This window comes from Eptesicus fuscus, chromosome 4, assembly GCF_027574615.1.
Source record: "Eptesicus fuscus isolate TK198812 chromosome 4, DD_ASM_mEF_20220401, whole genome shotgun sequence".
NCBI classification, from domain to species: domain Eukaryota; kingdom Metazoa; phylum Chordata; class Mammalia; order Chiroptera; family Vespertilionidae; genus Eptesicus; species Eptesicus fuscus.
In genome coordinates, this window is record NC_072476.1 from 32,631,415 (window position 1) to 32,649,088 (window position 17,674).

At 49.7% G+C, this 17,674-nt stretch overlaps 1 protein-coding gene across 2 annotated transcripts in view; it reads right to left on the reverse strand.

Annotated features, from left to right (window-relative positions):
• The window catches only part of COL26A1 (collagen type XXVI alpha 1 chain), a 156,945-nt gene that overhangs the window by 98,208 nt on the left and 41,063 nt on the right, over nt 1-17,674 (reverse strand). For both annotated transcript variants that reach the window (XM_008141719.3, XM_028145276.2), the window contains exon 2: nt 17,526-17,648. In XM_008141719.3, coding sequence (XP_008139941.2) covers nt 17,526-17,648 — 123 coding nt within the window. The remainder of the gene's footprint in view (nt 1-17,525; nt 17,649-17,674) is intronic.

Below are 17,674 nucleotides of genomic sequence, written 5' to 3' on the forward strand. Positions count from 1 at the left end.
CAGTAACCCCAAACTGCCCTCCCTTGCAAACCTGGTTGCCCCCAACTGCTCTCCCCTGCCAGCCTGGTCCCCCCCAACGGCCCTCCCCTGCAGGCCTGGTTGCCCCCAACTGCCCTCCCCTATAGGCCTGGTTGCCCCCAACTGCCCTCTCCCGCAGGCCTGATCGCCCCCAACTGCCCTCCCTTGCAGGCCTGGTCCCTCCCAACTGCCCTCCCCTGCTGGCCTGATCACCCACAACTGCCCTCCCCTGCTGGTCATCTTGTGGTGGCCATATTGTGTCCACATGGGGCAGCCATCTTTGACCACATGGGGGTGGCCATCTTGTGTGTTGGAGTGATAGTCAATTTGCATATTAGTCTTTTATTAGATAGGATGTGGGTCTGTTTCTGGGCCCTCTATTCTGTTCTATTGATCTGTTTTTCTATCTTTGCACCAAAACCATGCTGTCTTAATAAATGTAGCTTTATAGTAAGTCTCAAATTCTAGTAATGTAATCTTCTAATTTTGTTATCTTTCAAAATTGACTTAGATATGTAGGTCCTTTGCATTCCCATACATTTTTTTTAATTTGCTTATTAAAAAAATATCAATTTCTGCCCCAAAAAATCCCAGTATGATTTTGATAAAGATTACATGGACTCTATAGATCAATTTCTAGAGAACTGACATGTTAATAATATTTGAGTCTTCCTATCTATGGCAGAACTTTCCATTTATTTATATCTTCTTTAATTTTTCTCAGCAGGGTACACATCTTTCATTAAATTTATTCCTAGGTATTTGTCTTAGTCTGCTCAGGCTGCCATTACAAAATATCCTAAACTGAATGGCTTAAACAACAGAAATTTATTTTCTCAATGTTCTGGAAGCTGGGAAGTCCAAGATCAAGATTCCAGCTAATTCAGCTTTTAGTGAGGACTCCTGGCTAGCAGACAGACACTTTCCTACTGTGTGCTTACATGGCCTTTCCTCAGCATGTGTGTGTTGGGGGGATGGGAGGGCGGTAAATTCAGACATTTCTTCTTATAAGGGCACTAATCATATTGGATCAGGGCCCCACCCTTAATTGTCTCATTTAACCTTAATTACTTCCTTAGGGACCCCATTTCCAAATACATTCACATTGGGGACTTCAACATATGAATTTGGGAGGATACAAACATTCACCCCATAACATTATTCAATGCTTTTTTATTTTACTGTGCATGAGGTTTTTTACATTTCACTTTCCACTTGCTTCTGCTAGTATATAGTTATTCATTTATTTGTATTAGCCTTGTATCTTAGTCCATTCCAGGTGCTATAACAGAATGCTATAGCCTGGGTGGCTCATAGATAACACAAATTTATTTCTCTTAGTTCTGGAAGCTGAAGCCCAAGATCGAAGTGCTGGCAGATTCCATGTCTAGTGAGGGCTCACACGCTGGTTCATAACAACTATATTCTCACTGTGTCCTCACAGGTAAGGAGGGGCAAGGGAACTCTATGGAGTCTCCTTATAAGAACACTAATTCCTTTCATGAGGGCTCCACCCGCATGACCTAATCACCTCTCAAAGGCCCCACCTCCAAATATCATTATGTTGGGGTTAAGATTTCAGCATATGAATTTGGAGGGGGGGGGGAACACTTGTATTCAGTGACCTTAATAAGGTCATTTATTAGTTCTAGTACTATATTTGCCTATTCTTTTGGATTTTCTATGTACACAGTGATATAATCTGTGAAGAAAGAGTTCTTTATATTCTCTTTGTTTCTGATCTGTTTTCCTTTTATATCTTCTCCTTTGTGTTATTGCCTGCAGTGTAATGTTGGATAGAAGTGATAACAGTTATCCTTTGCTTGTTCCCACACTCAAGGGGAATGTGTACAATATTTCAGCAATTAAGTATGACATTAGCTGTTTTGTTATCTTTATTAGCTTGAGAACATTCCCTTCTATACCTAGTTTGCTGAGAGAATATTATTTTTTGTCATGAATGGGTGCTGAATTTTATCAAATGATTTTTCTATATCTATTGAGGTGATCATATCATTCTTATACTTTATTCTGTTATTTTGATGAATCACATTGATTAATGTTCAAATGTTAAACCAACAAAGCATTCCTGGGATAATTCCCATTTGGTCATGATGGATTATGCTTTTTATATCTCACTGAATTCTATTTCCTAATATCTCGTTTTGAATTTTTACATCTATATTTATAAGGGATATAGTTGGAATTCTTTATCTCTTGAAAAATACTCAAGAAACTGATAAGGGGGATCACCTCGAGGGTGGGCGGAGGCCTTAGTTCTTACTCTATAATGCTTATGGTTTTGAATTTTGTGCCTTTTAAATCATTCGAAAAGGAATGAAATGTAAATGCTAAATAAAAAACAGATGATACTGTATGGACTGGATGTTTGTGGCTCCCCACCACCACCACCACCCCAAATTCATATGTTGAAACCCTAACCCTCAAAGTGTTAGTATTTAGAGGTGGGGCCTTTGGGAGGTATTAGGTTTAGATGAGGTCATGAGGGTGGGGCCCCTGTGATGGGATTAATGTTCTTATAACAAGAAGAGAGATCAGAGCTCCTTCTCTCTCCTCCGTGAGCAGACACAGAAGGCAGCTGTCTATAAGCCAGAAAGAGGGCCTTCACCAGGAACTGAACCTGCCAGCACCTTGATCTTGGACTTCCCTGACTCAAGAACTGAAAAATAAGTGTCTGTTGCTTAAGTCACCCAGTTTATAGCATTTTGTTACAGCAGCCCAAGGAAACTAATACATATTTCCATTAAGTGATTAACACCATTCCTAGGCAATGCAAATGCTAATAAATGTTACCTATTGTGATGGTTATGTTTTTTTTCTACTATTTTAAATTTATTGATTTGTTCCAACCATCCATAAATTCATTGGTCAACTCGTGCATGTGCCCGTACTGGGGATCAAACCCAAAACCCTGGTACATCAGGACAACACTCCAACCAACTGAGCCATCCCGCCAGGGCTGTGACGGTTTTATGTGTCAACTTGACTGAGTGAAGGGATGCCAAGATAACTGGTAAAACATCACTCTGTGTCTGTGAGGGTCTTTCCAAAAGAGATCAACATTTGAATTGGAGGACTGAGTAAAGAACACTGCTGGTGAAATTGTAAATTGGAGCGGCCACCATGGAAAATAGCATGGAGGGTTCCTTAAAAAGTTAAAAATGTAATTATTACATGATCCAGCAATCCCACTCTAGGTATGCATCCAAAGGAAACCAAATCAGTGTTCCTTGCAATATTAGTCATAGGAGTCAAGACATGGAAACAACCTAAATGTCCATCAACAGATGAATGGATAAAGAAAACGTGACCCTAATAAATTTAAATTTTAAAATTTCATTTAAAATGGAAAAAATGTGATTTATCTACACATATACACAAAGGAATATTATTCAGCCATAAAGAGAAGGAAATCCTGCCATTTGTGACAACGTGGATAAATCTGGAGGACTGTATATGAAGTGAAATAAACCAGACACAGAAAGACAAATATTTCATTATCTCATATATGGAACACACACAAAAAAGCAGAGCTCATTGTAACAAAGAGTATAATGGTGGTTACTAGAGGCTAGGAGTTGGGAGAATGGGGGGGAGGGGGAATTGATCAAACTTTCAGTTAAAGGAGTACAATCTGAAAACTTAATGCACAGCATGGACACTGTGATTAATAGTGTATCATCTATACTAATAAAAGGGTAATATGCTAATTAGACCAGATAGACCAGACATCTTCTGGAGGTCCTTCTGGACAAAGCCACGGTGGTGGGGGCCAAGGCAGAGGCGGTTGGGGAGAGCTGTTAGGGGAAATCAGGCTGGTAGGCAGAGGGGATTGGGGGTGATCAGGGTGCCAGGGGAGAGCAGTTAGGGGTGATCAGGCTGGCAGGCAGAGGGGTTAGGGGCATCAGGCAGGCAGGCAGGTGAACGGATATGAGCCAGCGGTCCCAGATTGTGGGGTCGGGCCTAAACCAGCAGTTGGACATCCCCCAAGGGGTCCCGGATTGGAGAGGGTGCAGAGCGGGCTAAGGGACCCCCCCCCCGCCCCCATGCACGAATTTCGTGCAGTTGGCCTCTAGTATACTTGAAATTTGCTAAGACAGCAGATGCCAAGTGGTCTCACCACACACAAAAAATGGTAACTGTGGGAGGTGATAGATATGTTAATTAGCTTGATTTGCTAACCATTTCACAATGTGTATACTGTATATAAAAACATCACATTGTACACCTTAAATATGCACAATTTTTATTTGTCAAAAATAAATAAATAAATAAATAAATAAAAGTACACACACACACAGTCTTGAAGGCCTAGGTGAGATAGGAGATCAGGGCTGATTCAAGGGGCAGAGTGATCTCCTGCCCCACTCCCACCCCTCATCACAGGGAGCATCCCTCTCAGGTCAGACCAGCCCCCCAGACCACCTCCACAATAGACAAACAGCCATAATCCCAGGGTCTACAGACTTCATTTAACCTGTGATGGCCTCGATCCCATTCTCAGCTGAGCACACTGAGAAGAACCCAGCTTGTCCGCAGAGAGGCCGCACCCTGCACAGGGCTTCAGCCCACCAGCGATGTGGTGGTGTCAGCCTCGCTCCTTGGCAGCAACATTGAGGGCCAAGGACCAGGTCCTGGGTGGGGGCCGCACGGAACCAAAAGTGTCCCCCCACCACCCAGAATTTAATGAGCTCCGGGTATTGGAGAGAGGAGCAAGATTGCCCCGAGGCTTGAATTCTCCCCAAAGTGGAGATGCCCCACCATCCCGTTCCTCCTGATTTCGTGGTGCTATGTGTCCATGCGGGGTGGCGAGCAAATGCCACACTGTGGCCCACGAGCTCTGGCCAGGCACTCACCAGACCTCCCAGTGCCCCGTGTGCCCCTTGCTCAGATTCTCCAGCTATCCATAAGGAGCTGTGCATCTCCCTCTTGATATCTCTCTCTCAATCTCTCTCCCTCTCTTTCTCCCAGTTAAGGCCCAGTCACCTCCACCCTCACCTCAAAGGTCCTCTCCTCCAGGAAGCCCTCCTGACGGCTCCAACCAGCTCGACGTTTCCATCTGGCTCCCTGTGCCCTGCTTTCCTAGCATTTACTTCCGTTTGCAAACTGTATTCCCACGTGTGACTATTAATTGATGCCCGTATCTCTGCCACACAGTAGTTGGGCAACATTATGTATCCAATGACTGACCAGGGTCTGACTCCTGTGACAGAGCAGTTCTCCTGGAGCCATCTGGCCAACAGGCATCCAAGGCCACACAACTGTGGAAACAGGCTGAAGGAGGGGCAGCCCCTCGCGGGTCCACAAAATGTGCCATATATGCCCACTTTACAAATGACAAAGTCAGCTCAGAAAAGCAAGGGGAATGTAAGGTAGTTACAGAATACTGTGAGAGTATTCCTGTCCCACTTACAGACAAGGACACTGAGCCCTTACCTAAGCTATGCAGCCGGTGAGCAGCCAAGCCCCAACTCAGTCTACACCATCAGGAAGTAGAGGAGCCAACCATGACCCACTCCTCACCATCGACTGCACATGCCCAGACCCCTGTCTTTCCATCCGCTGCTCCCTGGACATGTCTGAGAGGTCCGATGAGGCTTCTCTGGTTTCTTTGGCCCAGTTGAGATGGGGACACAGAGAGGGAGATACCGGGGTGTGTAATCATATATATTGTGAAATGATTACCACAATCAAGCTGATTAACAAAGGCCAGCTCGGGGCTCCAGAGGAGCAATGCAGGCAGGCGGACAAACACAGGGCTTTCCCGCGGCTTTCTTTCTAGTTGATTCCAGTGCGTCTCTGCCCATCTGTGAATGAATCCCCTTCTCTGAGCCCCTGTGAAGTCTGAGCTGGGATGCAACAACCTGAGAGTCTCCAATACAATTTGGAATCTCCATCCGGTGTCTCCCACCTCCCCAGCCGTTTTTTTTTCCCCCCAAGACAGCCCAATTCTAGGGACTTGTGACTTCTCTGGATTTGCTTCCTCTGCTTGGCGGATCCTGGGGCTTCCTCACTGTCATTTGGCGAATTCAAGGGCATATATTCTCCTGAGGGTTGTTATTCATTCAACAAATAGCCACAGAAATCTTGACCCTACCACACTCTCCACTCCCATCACTGAGCCCAGGGAGACCTTCCTCCACGATGATCCCACCAGCCCACTGCTCTCCTCCCACCGGCCCGGTCCAGCCTCCACCATCTCCTTCCTAGACCATGGCAATGGCCCCTAACTGATGCCCAGCGTCCACTCCCACCTCCAGACTCCACAGAGATGCTCCAGTGGTGTTTCCAAAGCACACATTGCCTCCACTGCCCTGCCTACTTTATCTTCAATCTTAGGACAAACCAAATTCTGTAGCATGACCACGTGGGTCTAAGATCTGGCCACTGGCCACCTTGGCTGCTTCCCCATTCACCCCTCTCCAACCCCACTTAGAACCCCAACAGAGCTCCTTCCCGTATCAGGGCTTGTCATCTGCTGTTCACTCTGCCTGAGACACCCATTAGCTCCAATGCAGCCCCTAGGGCCACCTTCTCAGAGAGGCCCTCCTTGACCAGCCCTCTCAGTTCCACCCACCCCTGCAGGCTGGATCCCCTCAATTTACACTGTCATAGAAACCTGACTTCTCCTCCAAACACTCATCACCCTCTTAATTATAGACTCATCAGGCAATCATTTGTCTGATGTCTATCTCCTCCACTAAGCTGCTGGCTGCACCCCAGGCCTAGCTCAGGGTGGGGCACATCATATGCACTCAATAAAGATTGGTGGAATGAGTGAAAAAAAATCAATAAATAGTGTGTGCCAGATGGAGTCCCAGGCTGGGAACCGCAATGCTAACCAAGACATGCTGGCTCCCTGGAGGAACTCAGGGTGTCTAGCTGGGGAGCATCCATGGAAATTAATGGCTGCAGGAATGGGGGGGGCAGGGCATGGTCACTCCTACCAGGAGGGGCCAGGAAAAGCTTCCCACCTCAGGGATACACGCAGGGAACCTCGAGGCGAGGAGGCAGACAGCACCAGGAGAGCCAGGACATTGTTTGGGGTGAAATTTGGTGCATTTGGGGGCAGAGTGCTTGGACAGCCAGGGCACAGACAAGGCAGCTCACGAAGGCGAGACTGTGAGGACCTCGAATGCAGGCAAAGCTATGGACTAGGTCTGTGAACACCGTGCTGGCCAATGCTCCCCACGCTTTCAGAGCATGCTCCAGGTCAGTAAACTATTTTTGAGCCCACAATACATGCATATTAACGTATATATGTGTATGTACATGTATTGCTTACTGTCTTTGCATATACAAAAAAACAGTACAGCTTAATTTTGCTCTTATTTGATGTAGGTTAATAAAGAAGACTGTCCACCCTGCAACAGAGAGCCTTGTGGGCCCACTGTGATACCGCACCTCCCGCCATGGTGAGGCCAATGAGGGACCATGGCCCAGAGGAGTGCCGTGAGCAGGTCTGCTTTCAAGAAACACCTCACCTGTGGCTACCTTGCAGCCCGAGGGGAAGGGAGAAGGAATTTCTCCCTTCCCATCAGGCTGGGAAATTCTCTCCTCATCACCCATACCTGGCTGGCGGGGGGGCCGTCTGGCGGAGGGGATTGAGGGAGGTGAGTCAGGCAGCTGCTGGTTGAGAAAGGGGGGCAGGGCAGGGATGAATGGCCTCACTCTGCAGGGGGAAACTGAGGCCAAGGAGGAGCTCGGGGTCAGATCCAGGTTACAAGGAGGCAGAGGTTTGATGGCACCAGGCCTCTTTATGGGGCTGGCATGTTCACACCTGCTCAACAATGCTCAGAAGCTGACCCCCCAACCCTGAGTGGTTGGAGGAGGGCTTTGCCCTCTGCAGGCCCCCGAGACCCTCTGGGGAGCAAGGGGGGCTGAGGTCATGAGGTCTCACAAGGGGCCCAGCTCAAGTCCTACAGCTGCTCAGTGACTGTTCCAGAAAAGGCGCAGATGTTCCTGTGTGTCCCCAAAGGCGCCCCTGGGCTCACCGAGACATGAGAGGACATCTGAAGAAAAGGATCCCAGGAGGGGTGAGATGCCCATCCCTGGCATCTGTAAGCAGAGGTCCCAAAGCAGCCGGAGGCGCTTCGGTGGGCAGTGGGCGCCAGGACAGGGAACGGCTCTGCCAGCCCAGAGACCTCCCCTGGGGGAGCAGGTGCCCCCTCCCTGCCTGGGCACTGCGACTCGCAGGCCTCTGCTCCTGCCCTGGCCCCACTTCCTCACCAGGGACCACCGCTAGGAGGACCAGACTGGGAGGTACCGAGACAGGCTGGAGACTCAACAGGAAATGGGAGTGGGGGTTTCTGAGAGGGAGGCAGTAGATTATTAATCTCTTGATTAATAGCAGAGGGCCAGCGGGAGGGGAAGGGGCTGTCCCACCGCAGTTCTGAGCAGGAGGCGGAGGGGGGTCTCCAGCCTCTGGCCTCCTCAGGATCCACGCTAGGCATTCCTAGAGCCAGGTGGAAATCGCAGCAGCCCCGTGAGGAGGGTGTTCTGCTCAAGCCCACCCCCCACACACACACACTCAGGACCAGGACAGGGACCACTTGAGGGGCCAGGGCCGAGAGGTGGCCACAGCGCAGGCAAGCTTTCGCTGCCGGGTGGGTAGCCTCGGGAGCTTCTGGACCCACACACAGGCCGGCCAAGGGGGAGAGGCGGGGAAGAAGGCCATGTTTTTGCAAAGTCCAAAGTCCAGGACTTCACGTGGCCTTGCAGGCGGCAGGCAACCCCACCAGAGGAGGGAGGCTGGCTGGCGGGGGGCCGTCTGGCGGAGGGGATTGAAGGAGGCAGATGAAGCCCCGGAGAGTTCCGGCAAAGCCCTCCGCTCAGCACATCTGGAAAAGGTTGGCTCTGTCGCCATCAAAGAGCTCCGAGGGGCCTGGAGACAGACGGGCAGGGAAGCGGGTGAGGAAAACTTAACCCCGGAGGCCCTGGCGCTGGTCCTTCCCAACCCGTCGTCGGGCCCTGCGACCTGGCCCACCCCCTCCCACAGCAGAACCGGCTCGGGGGGCACGTCAGTATCCCTGACATCCCGCTGCAGCGAGCGAGCAACAGAGCAAGGCAGGCGTTTATCCCCGTTTCCCAGAAAGGGAAACTAAGGCACGGAGAGGGGAGCATGCTTGTCCTCGCCGCCCTCCTTTGGCCCCAGTTGGGGCTGAGGGCCCCGCACAGGGAACTCTCCAGGCCCAGGCTCACTCTGCTGGTGACATTCCTCATCACTCAGACCTCTGCTCTGATGTCCCCCAGGGAACCGGGCCTTGGTCTCACAGGGCCATCTCCCCCCCATGTCTGTGAGTCCTTGATTGACATTTCCCCCTCCACAGGCTCTGGAGGAGGGCCGTGTTCCTTTTGCACACTAGTGCTTTGGGCACTTGGGTGCTCACTAAGGACTGAAAAAACAACGGAACAGACCAAGCGTATGAGCTGAGAAACCTGAGGCCAGGCCAGAGCCGCCGGAGGCCACAGGCCCCGCAGAGCCCCTCACCCTCTCTCCACACCACCTGCTGACTGACACCGTCTCTCTCTCTCTCTCTCTCTCTCTCTCTCTCTCTCTCTCTCTCTCTCTCACTCTCACACACACACACACACACACACACACACACACACACACTACAAAAATCCAATATAAATAAAATCACAGAATGGGAAAATCCACACGGGATACAGTTGCATTATGGCTCAGTGATTAGAGCATCGGCCCTCTCTCTGAAAGGTCTCAGGTTCTATTCCCAGTCAAGGGCACGTACCTAGGTTGCAGCTCAATCCCCAGCCCCGGTGGCTGGGGCACATGTGGGAGGCAACCAATTGATGTCTCTCTCTCTCTCTCTCTCTCTCTCTCTCTCTCTCTCCCTCCCTCCCTCCCTCCCAACCCCCTCCCCACCTCCCTTCCACTCTTTCTGAAAATCAATGGAAAAAATATCCTCGGGTGAGGATTAACAAAAAACAACAAAATCAAACCATCTCAGTGTCACGTGGATGGACCCATGGGGGTGATGGATGGCCCCATCTCAGCCTTCCCTCCCACTGCTGCTCTGACAAGGCCCCCTTCGCCTCCCACTCCCACCGCCCCCCGCCCCAGCCCAGGCTTCTTCTCCGAACTTCACTTCTACACCAGTCCCCATCCAGCTACGCCAACTCTTCTCCCAGATCATTCCTGGCAGTTTACAAACATGCTCCGGTATCTCCCATCTTAAAAACAACCAGCCAAACAAAAACCTCCACTGGCCTCATGCTGAGCCCCGTTTCATTTCATGCTTCCTTCCCAGCAAACTTCTTTAAAGAGTTTTCTAGTCTCCCAGGCTCTATTTCCTCACCTTTCACTTTTCTCCTCCACCATGCCATCTCAGCCTCCATCCCCTCCACTCCCCAAAACTGCACTTGCCAGGGTGCCCAGGACCTCACATTCCCAAATCAAATGGTCACTCCTTGGCCTTCATCCCACCAGACTCCCAGAAGCATTAGGAGACTCCCCCTCCCCCTTCCTCCCTCCCAAAATTCATCCCCCAGGAAACTCACCTCCTCCTGCTCTGGCTGCTCCTTCCCACCCCCTTAGCTGGACTCTCCTCCTTAACCCACCTCTAAGATTAGGGTACCAGGGCTGTTTCAGGATCAGATGGTTACATTTAACATCTCTGACATTGGGATTCATATTACAGTTGATAACGTGCTATAGTTTAATTAGCAGCATTCTTAGTAATTATAAGATAATGCACTTCTTCCTACCAATGGCATCTTAGAATCCACGAAATACACTATGGCCCTGGCCCCAGAGCTTCCTGGTACTCTTTTACTCAGCCTCCTACCTGCACTCCTCCCCCTGTGCCATGAATGAATGATACCAAAACACTGAAAACATAAAACGCACAATACATGCATATTAATGTGTGTGTGTGTGTGTGTGTGTGTGTATTCTGCATAAGACTCTCAAAAGGATGAAAAGGCAAGCCACAGAGTGAGAGAAAATATTTGCTAACCAATAATTAACAATGAGCTAATATTAGAATACATAAAGAAATCTCAAAATTCAACAGTAAAATCACAAATAATCCAATTAAATGCACAATAGATGGCCCATTTAATGGGTAAAAGACATGAAGAGACATTTTGTCAAAGAAGATACACAGTTGGCAAATAAACACATGAAAAGATGTTCAACATTATTAGCCATTAGGGAAACACAAATTAAAACCACAAGGAAACAGACTGCGCAGAATGGCTAAAGTAAAATACAATGACAACACCAAATGATGGCAGGGATACAGAGAAACTGGATCACTCAGATTTTGCTGGTGGGAATGTAAAAGGGTACAGCCACTCTGGAAACAGTTTGGCGGTTTCTTAATAAACTAAACATGCAACTACCATATGACCCAACAATTGCACTCCTGGGCATTTACCCAGAGAAATGAAAACATGTTTACACAAAACCCTGCATGTTTATAGCAGCTTTATTCACAAGAGCCCCAAACTGGAAACAACCCAGGTGTCTTTCAACAGGTGAATGATTGAACTAATTGTGGCACATCCATACTGTGGAATACTACTCAGCAATAAAAAGGAATAACCTTTTTTTAAATGCAGGAACAGACTTTTTTTTTTTAAAGAGATTTCTTTAAACCCTCACCTGAGAATATGTTGTTGTTGTTTATTGATTTTAGAAAGAGAGGAAGGGAAAGAGAAAGAGAGAGAAACACGAATGTGAGAGAGAAACATTAATCTGTTGCGTCCCGCATGTGCCCAGACCAGAGATCAAACCCACAACCTAGGTATGTGCCCTGACCAGGAATCAAAGCCTAACCCTCCCGGCCTGGGCAGGAATAACTATTGATACACCCATCAGCTTGGGTGAGTCTTCAGAAAATTATGATGAGTGAACCAGTGAATTCCAAAGGTTATATACTGTCTGATTCCATTCTTGAAATGGCAAAATTATAGAAGTGGAGAGCAGATTAGTGGCTGTCAGAAGTTAAGGAGGGGGGAGGTCAGAGGGATGTAGGTGAGGCTATAAAGGGGCAACATGAGGGGTCCTTGTGGGGAAGGAAATGCTTTGAATCTTGACTGCATCAGTGTCGATCCTGGTTACGACGCTGTACTATAGTTTGCAAGATGTTGCCATTGAGAGGAACAGGGTAAAAAGGACATGGGATCTCTCTGTGTTATTTCCTACAACAGTGATGGGCAACCTTTTGAGCTTGGTGTGTCAAACTTCGCCAAAAAACTGAGCATAACTAGGGTAGTGTGTCACTTTGAGGAAAAAAACATTATTTCGCAAATGTTTCATCCTCAGGAGCAGCAAATGTTTCATCCTCGGCATGTGGCTGCCTCAGCGGCCGCGTGTCATCAGAAATGGCTACGCGTGTCAGTACTGACACGCGTGTCATAGGTTCGCCATCACTGTCCTACAACTACATGTGAATTTACCATTATCTCAAATGTTTAATTTAAAAACAAACACACAAATCAGGTCATTCCTCATCTCTACTTAAAACCCTCAATGGCTTCCCAATACGCTTTCAATAAAATTCAAACTCAAGCTCTGCCTATACTCTCCTCCTCTCCTGTTCTGCTTCTGGACACTGACCTTCTCTCTGTTCCAGGGCCTTTGCACTATCTTCACCCAGTCTTCACACGGGGGTTCTTTCTCATCACTCATTGCTCAGCATCAGTGTCATCTCTTCAAAGAGTCTCTCTCCTGCCTCCTCTAAAGCAGCCCCCAATTCATGCTCAGTCACATCACCTTGCTTTAATTTCCTGTACTCGTTAGGAGGAGGTATTTCTTCTTGTTTTCATATTTGGGTGAATATAAATTCCATGAGAAACTTTGGTCTAATGCTCTATCCTATTCACCCCGTCCCCAGCACACAGTATACTCTCAATAAATATTTGTGGAAGTGTTGAGCGAATGAATAAAGCAAGGAAAGCAGGGGGAGCAGGTGAGGGCACAGGGAGGGGTCTGGGGCACATGCCAGCCCCCACGTGCATTCCAAATAGGCTTCACTGTGCCCAGATTCTGTTACACTCACGTTTTCACAACCACACCCTCCCTTCGCCCACCTGCACACTTTGTCATAAAAATGTCATCAGAATGTAATGAGATGACTTCATAGCCCTCTGCAAAGAGAGGCCCCACCAAGGATTTTGGCCACTCTGACCCCCAAATCTAACTGTGCAGAAATGCAGAAACTCCTTCCTGCCCTCACCCAGACCTTGCACTGAGTGGGGGCGGGCAGCAGGAGGTCACTGAGGCCGGTGCCCCAAGCGCTCAGCTGGCAAATAGCTCTGGCGTTCGCTCACCAGCCACTGCTTCTCACTTGATAGTTGAATCTCTTCTCAGAGAGTCATAGCCAACTTGCAGGGCTTATCACAAGCCAGACACTGGCCTAGAAACGCCGTAGCACAGGCATTGACCTGCCCCAGTAGCTTCAGGAGATGGGTCCAATAATCATTTTTACAATCAAAACAAGTGAGATCCCAACCCCCACTCCTACTCAACACACACACTGTGAGTGGAGCCAGCCCTCATGTCCCAGCTCCATCCACTCACCCCACTCTTGCAAATAGCCACCCCTCACCTGCCCCTTGGGGCTCGGGGTGTACCCACCATAGGCACAGTCCCTAGATTCAGGGGAGAGGCCAGTGCAGGCCTGGAAGCCACTCAGGGCTGTTCAGCCAGGTACCCAGGTCTCAAAGAGGGCCACAGGGTCCAGATGGACACATCCCCCTGGCCTCATGGACTCCTTGCCCCGTGAGGATGGGCATGGCTGGAGGAGGGCCAAAATGGCCTCCCTAAAGGGCAGGGCCCAGAACAGGGGTTCCCCTTTGCTGGGTGGAAGGCCATATGCCCTAAGAACTCGGCTCTGTGGACCCGGCGTCGGGGGGAGACAGGCAGGCTCCTGGTTATACCCAAGTACATTCCATCTTTCACGGCTCCACAGATGGCCAAGTGTAGCAATCCTGCTCCTCTCAGAAAATCCCGAGCCCTAAGCAAGCAGGATCTTTCCAGGCACACGTAAGATGGGTGGTGGAGCCCTCACACCGCCTCCCCTTCCTTTGTGCCTCCTACGCACTGCTTTGGGCCCTCCCTGCCCAAGGTGCTCCCACCATGGGGAGAAGGGAGACAGCCAGCGGGAGGGGTGGAGAGATAGATCATTCTACTGAACTGGAGGCTCTCGGTCTAGGCACTGCAGAACCCAAAGGAAGACCGGCCAAGCCCCAACTCCCCATCTGAGTGCAGCGGGCCTGTGTGATAGGCACAGGGCCCTCCCGATTCACATATCCCCACCATCCATCATCACCCAACCCCACGCAGGGGCCTGGAGCCCCGGAGCCTCTCTCTCCGTGGCCACCTCTGTCCTGGATCTCCAGCTGTTCCCTCCCTTTACTGTGAGGCCCTGCCTCAGCTCAGATGTCACCTCCTCACAACAGCCTTCCCCGAGCGGCCGGCCGGCCGTCAGGATGAAGTGACCCTCCCACAGCAGACTGGCTTACCCGAGGCCCCAGCCAACATTGTTTTCGTTTTGTTGTTGTTAATCCTCACCCGAGGATATTTGTTCCATTGGTTTCTTTAGAGAGAGTGGAAGGGAGGGGGAGAGACAGAGAGAGAGAAACAAGGATGTGAGATTGGTTGCCTCCTGCATGTGCCCTGATTGGGGGCCGGGGATTGAGCCTGCAACCAAGGTACGTGCCCTTGACCTGAATCAAACTGAGACCCTTCAGTCCGAGGGCCGGTGTTCTATCCACTAAGCCAAACCGGCTAGGGCTCCAGCCACCATTTAGAAGTCATCCTTTACTTGCCCCTAAAGTGCCATCGCCTCAAGGACAGACAGACAGACAGACAGACAGACAGTGCTGCACCCTCATTAAGCCAGGACCTGTCATGCAGCCAAGCCTCCAAGGAAACATGAATGAATGAATGAATGAATGAATGAACGAACAAATGAATGGTGAGAGACTGAACAAACAAACAAGAAATTCCAGACACCCTGGGAGGGGTCTCTGGGGATGGGGGTTTTCCTAGGCAAAGCTAAACTCCTTTCTAGGAGGAAGAGGTGTGACACAGCTGTCACCCATTCTGAATGGTGGGACGTGGCGCAGCCCTGTGCCCCAGGAGGAAGTCCTGACATCCCCACCACTCCACGGAGGGGACCCCTGAGTCCAGGTGATCGGGTCAGACCATTAACCATTTATTAAGCTCGACTCCATGCCAGGCCACTTCCTTGGAGCAGTTTTGGTGAGTGAGCGAGTGGACTTGGGGAGAGGGATGGGTTCGAGTCTGGCCCAGACTCAGGCACCCAAACTGGGGAGAAGGCAGGAGGGCAGCAAACAGCCAGGGATGAGGGCAGCCCTCCTGCCTTGGCCACAGACCCAGGCAGGCCCAGGGCTCCAGATAACACAGGCACATGGGTCAGAGAGCAGCCCTGCCCCATGCAGCATCCAATCACACGTCACCCAGAGCCCCTCCACTCTCACTTCCTATCCCCACCCACTGACTAGCCCTTCTCCACCCGCACAGCCAGGTTAAACCAGGACAAGCCAGAGGACACCTCCGTCCAAGGGCTGTCTCCACAGGCTCACACCCAAAGGCTTCCCCACCCTGGGGTCAGGGCCACTATCATGCCCACTCTGATTTGGCCATTTTTCTTCATCCCTGAAACTTCCAGCCCTTCTCCATCCAGGCTCTGCCACTGCTTTCTGACAACGAGGCTGTGGCCCCATGTCCTCCCTCTGGCCACCTTGTCGCGGCCACAGGAGGGAATGGGATGGAGCTCTGAAGCTCTATTTCCAAACATGGCCAGAAGAAGAAAGACAGAAATGCCCCTTACATCCTTTTTTTAAAAAAGACATTCTTTGAATGCAGATAACATAACACAGTGATTGATGTTAATTCTAAACAATGCTTTTAATTTTTAGTCCAGTAGTCATAATAGCTGCTTTCTTGTAATTTTTGCTAACAGTTGTGTGTGCTTGTGGGGCGAGGGGGAGGCCACAAGATTGCTTAGGCCTAGATTTTGCGCTGTTTTAACATCCCAAAGTTTGAGACACAGGTGTGCAAGGCAGTTCCTCTGGCACGGCAGCTCCGGTTCCATTTTAAAGTGGCTCCACTTATTGGGGTGTTTTTACAACTCCAAAGCCCACTTTACTACACCCCCCAGCCCCTATTGCAGGCTAGAAAAACAGTAAGGACAGCAAGGAGATGTGACATGCATAGAGCAAATATGAACAAAATACCACAGAAAGAGAGGGCAGGTGAACTGTTCCCAGGCCCAAGAGAACTCCTTCCTCAATAGTCAGAAAGGAAAGAGGGACCAGGAGAGCATACAGGGAGCAAGGAGGAGCTAGAGCTTCTTTATTATGTGATGATGAGAACTGCCTTTTCCTTTCCCAGTGAGATGCTGACTAATATCCATCCAAACACAATCATATCTTCACCTCAGACGATGCATTTGGTGGACGCTTGTGCACAAGCTAAACTAAAACCTATCACAGGGATCCTGACGAATCTGCACCAGCCCTCATGAAAACGAGCCATCCTTCCTCTTTCTCTTTCTTATGTTGTCATGACAAGAAATCTAGATAATTAAGTGGCAAAGGTGTTAGCTAACGCTACTGTAGCCATCAGATTGCAGTATATAAATGTACTGAACCAACTGGTTGTACACCTCAAACTTATACAATGTTGTATGTCCATTAGATTTCTATCTTAAACAAGAAAAGCAATCTAGGATATACCCATGACCTAGAGACTGCAGTGAGGGTTAAAGTAGAGCAAGAGCCCGGCTGGTGTGGCTCAGTGGTTGAGCGTCAACCTATGAACCAGGAGGTCACAGTTTGATTCCCAGTCAAGGCACATGCCTGGATTGCAGGCTTGATCCCCAATAGGGGGTGTGCAAGAGGCAGCCAATCAGTGATTCTCTCTCATCATTGATGTTTCTATCTCTCTCTCTCTCTTCCTTCCTCTCTGAAATCAATAGAATATATTTTTTAAAAAACACAGTGGTTAAAAAAATAAATAAATAAATCTCTCCCTGTGAATGCTGAGAGCCACTGAAAGCTACAGTCCAGAGTGGGGCTCGTGAGAAGGCAGAGCTATGAGAGAGAAGGGCGGGAGGCAGGCTGGACTTCCAAGGGCATCACAGACCCACATTCTAGTCTGGAGCCCCACAGCAGCTGGTTCTGTCTTCAGCCTCCCCTGGCCCTCTCCCGCCCTCCCATCCCCTCCCCCTACTCACTGACCATTGGGAATTTCTGCTAATCAAACACCCACTGGATTGTGAGGTTATGCCAGGGTGGGGAGCAAATCCCTTTCATCTTTGCACACACATGCCCTCCCACCTCCCCACACAGAAGTTGATGCATAAATGCACGCTTGACTCTTGTTTCTGAGTGTCAAACCGCCTCCCTCACAGCTGTGCTGGGGCTGGATTCATCCAAGGGAACAGAAGAGAAGGGCAGAGCCAGCCAGCCAGCCCTGCGGCCTTTACCTCACAAGGTTGGCACAGGGCCCGGGCCACCGGCAGCTCTGGTACACGCGCTGGACCACTGTCTCCGAGCCGTTCTGCACCTGGCAGGACACCGTCCGTGTTACCGTGTGATGGCACCAGTGCCTGTGGGGAGAACAACAGTCACGTCA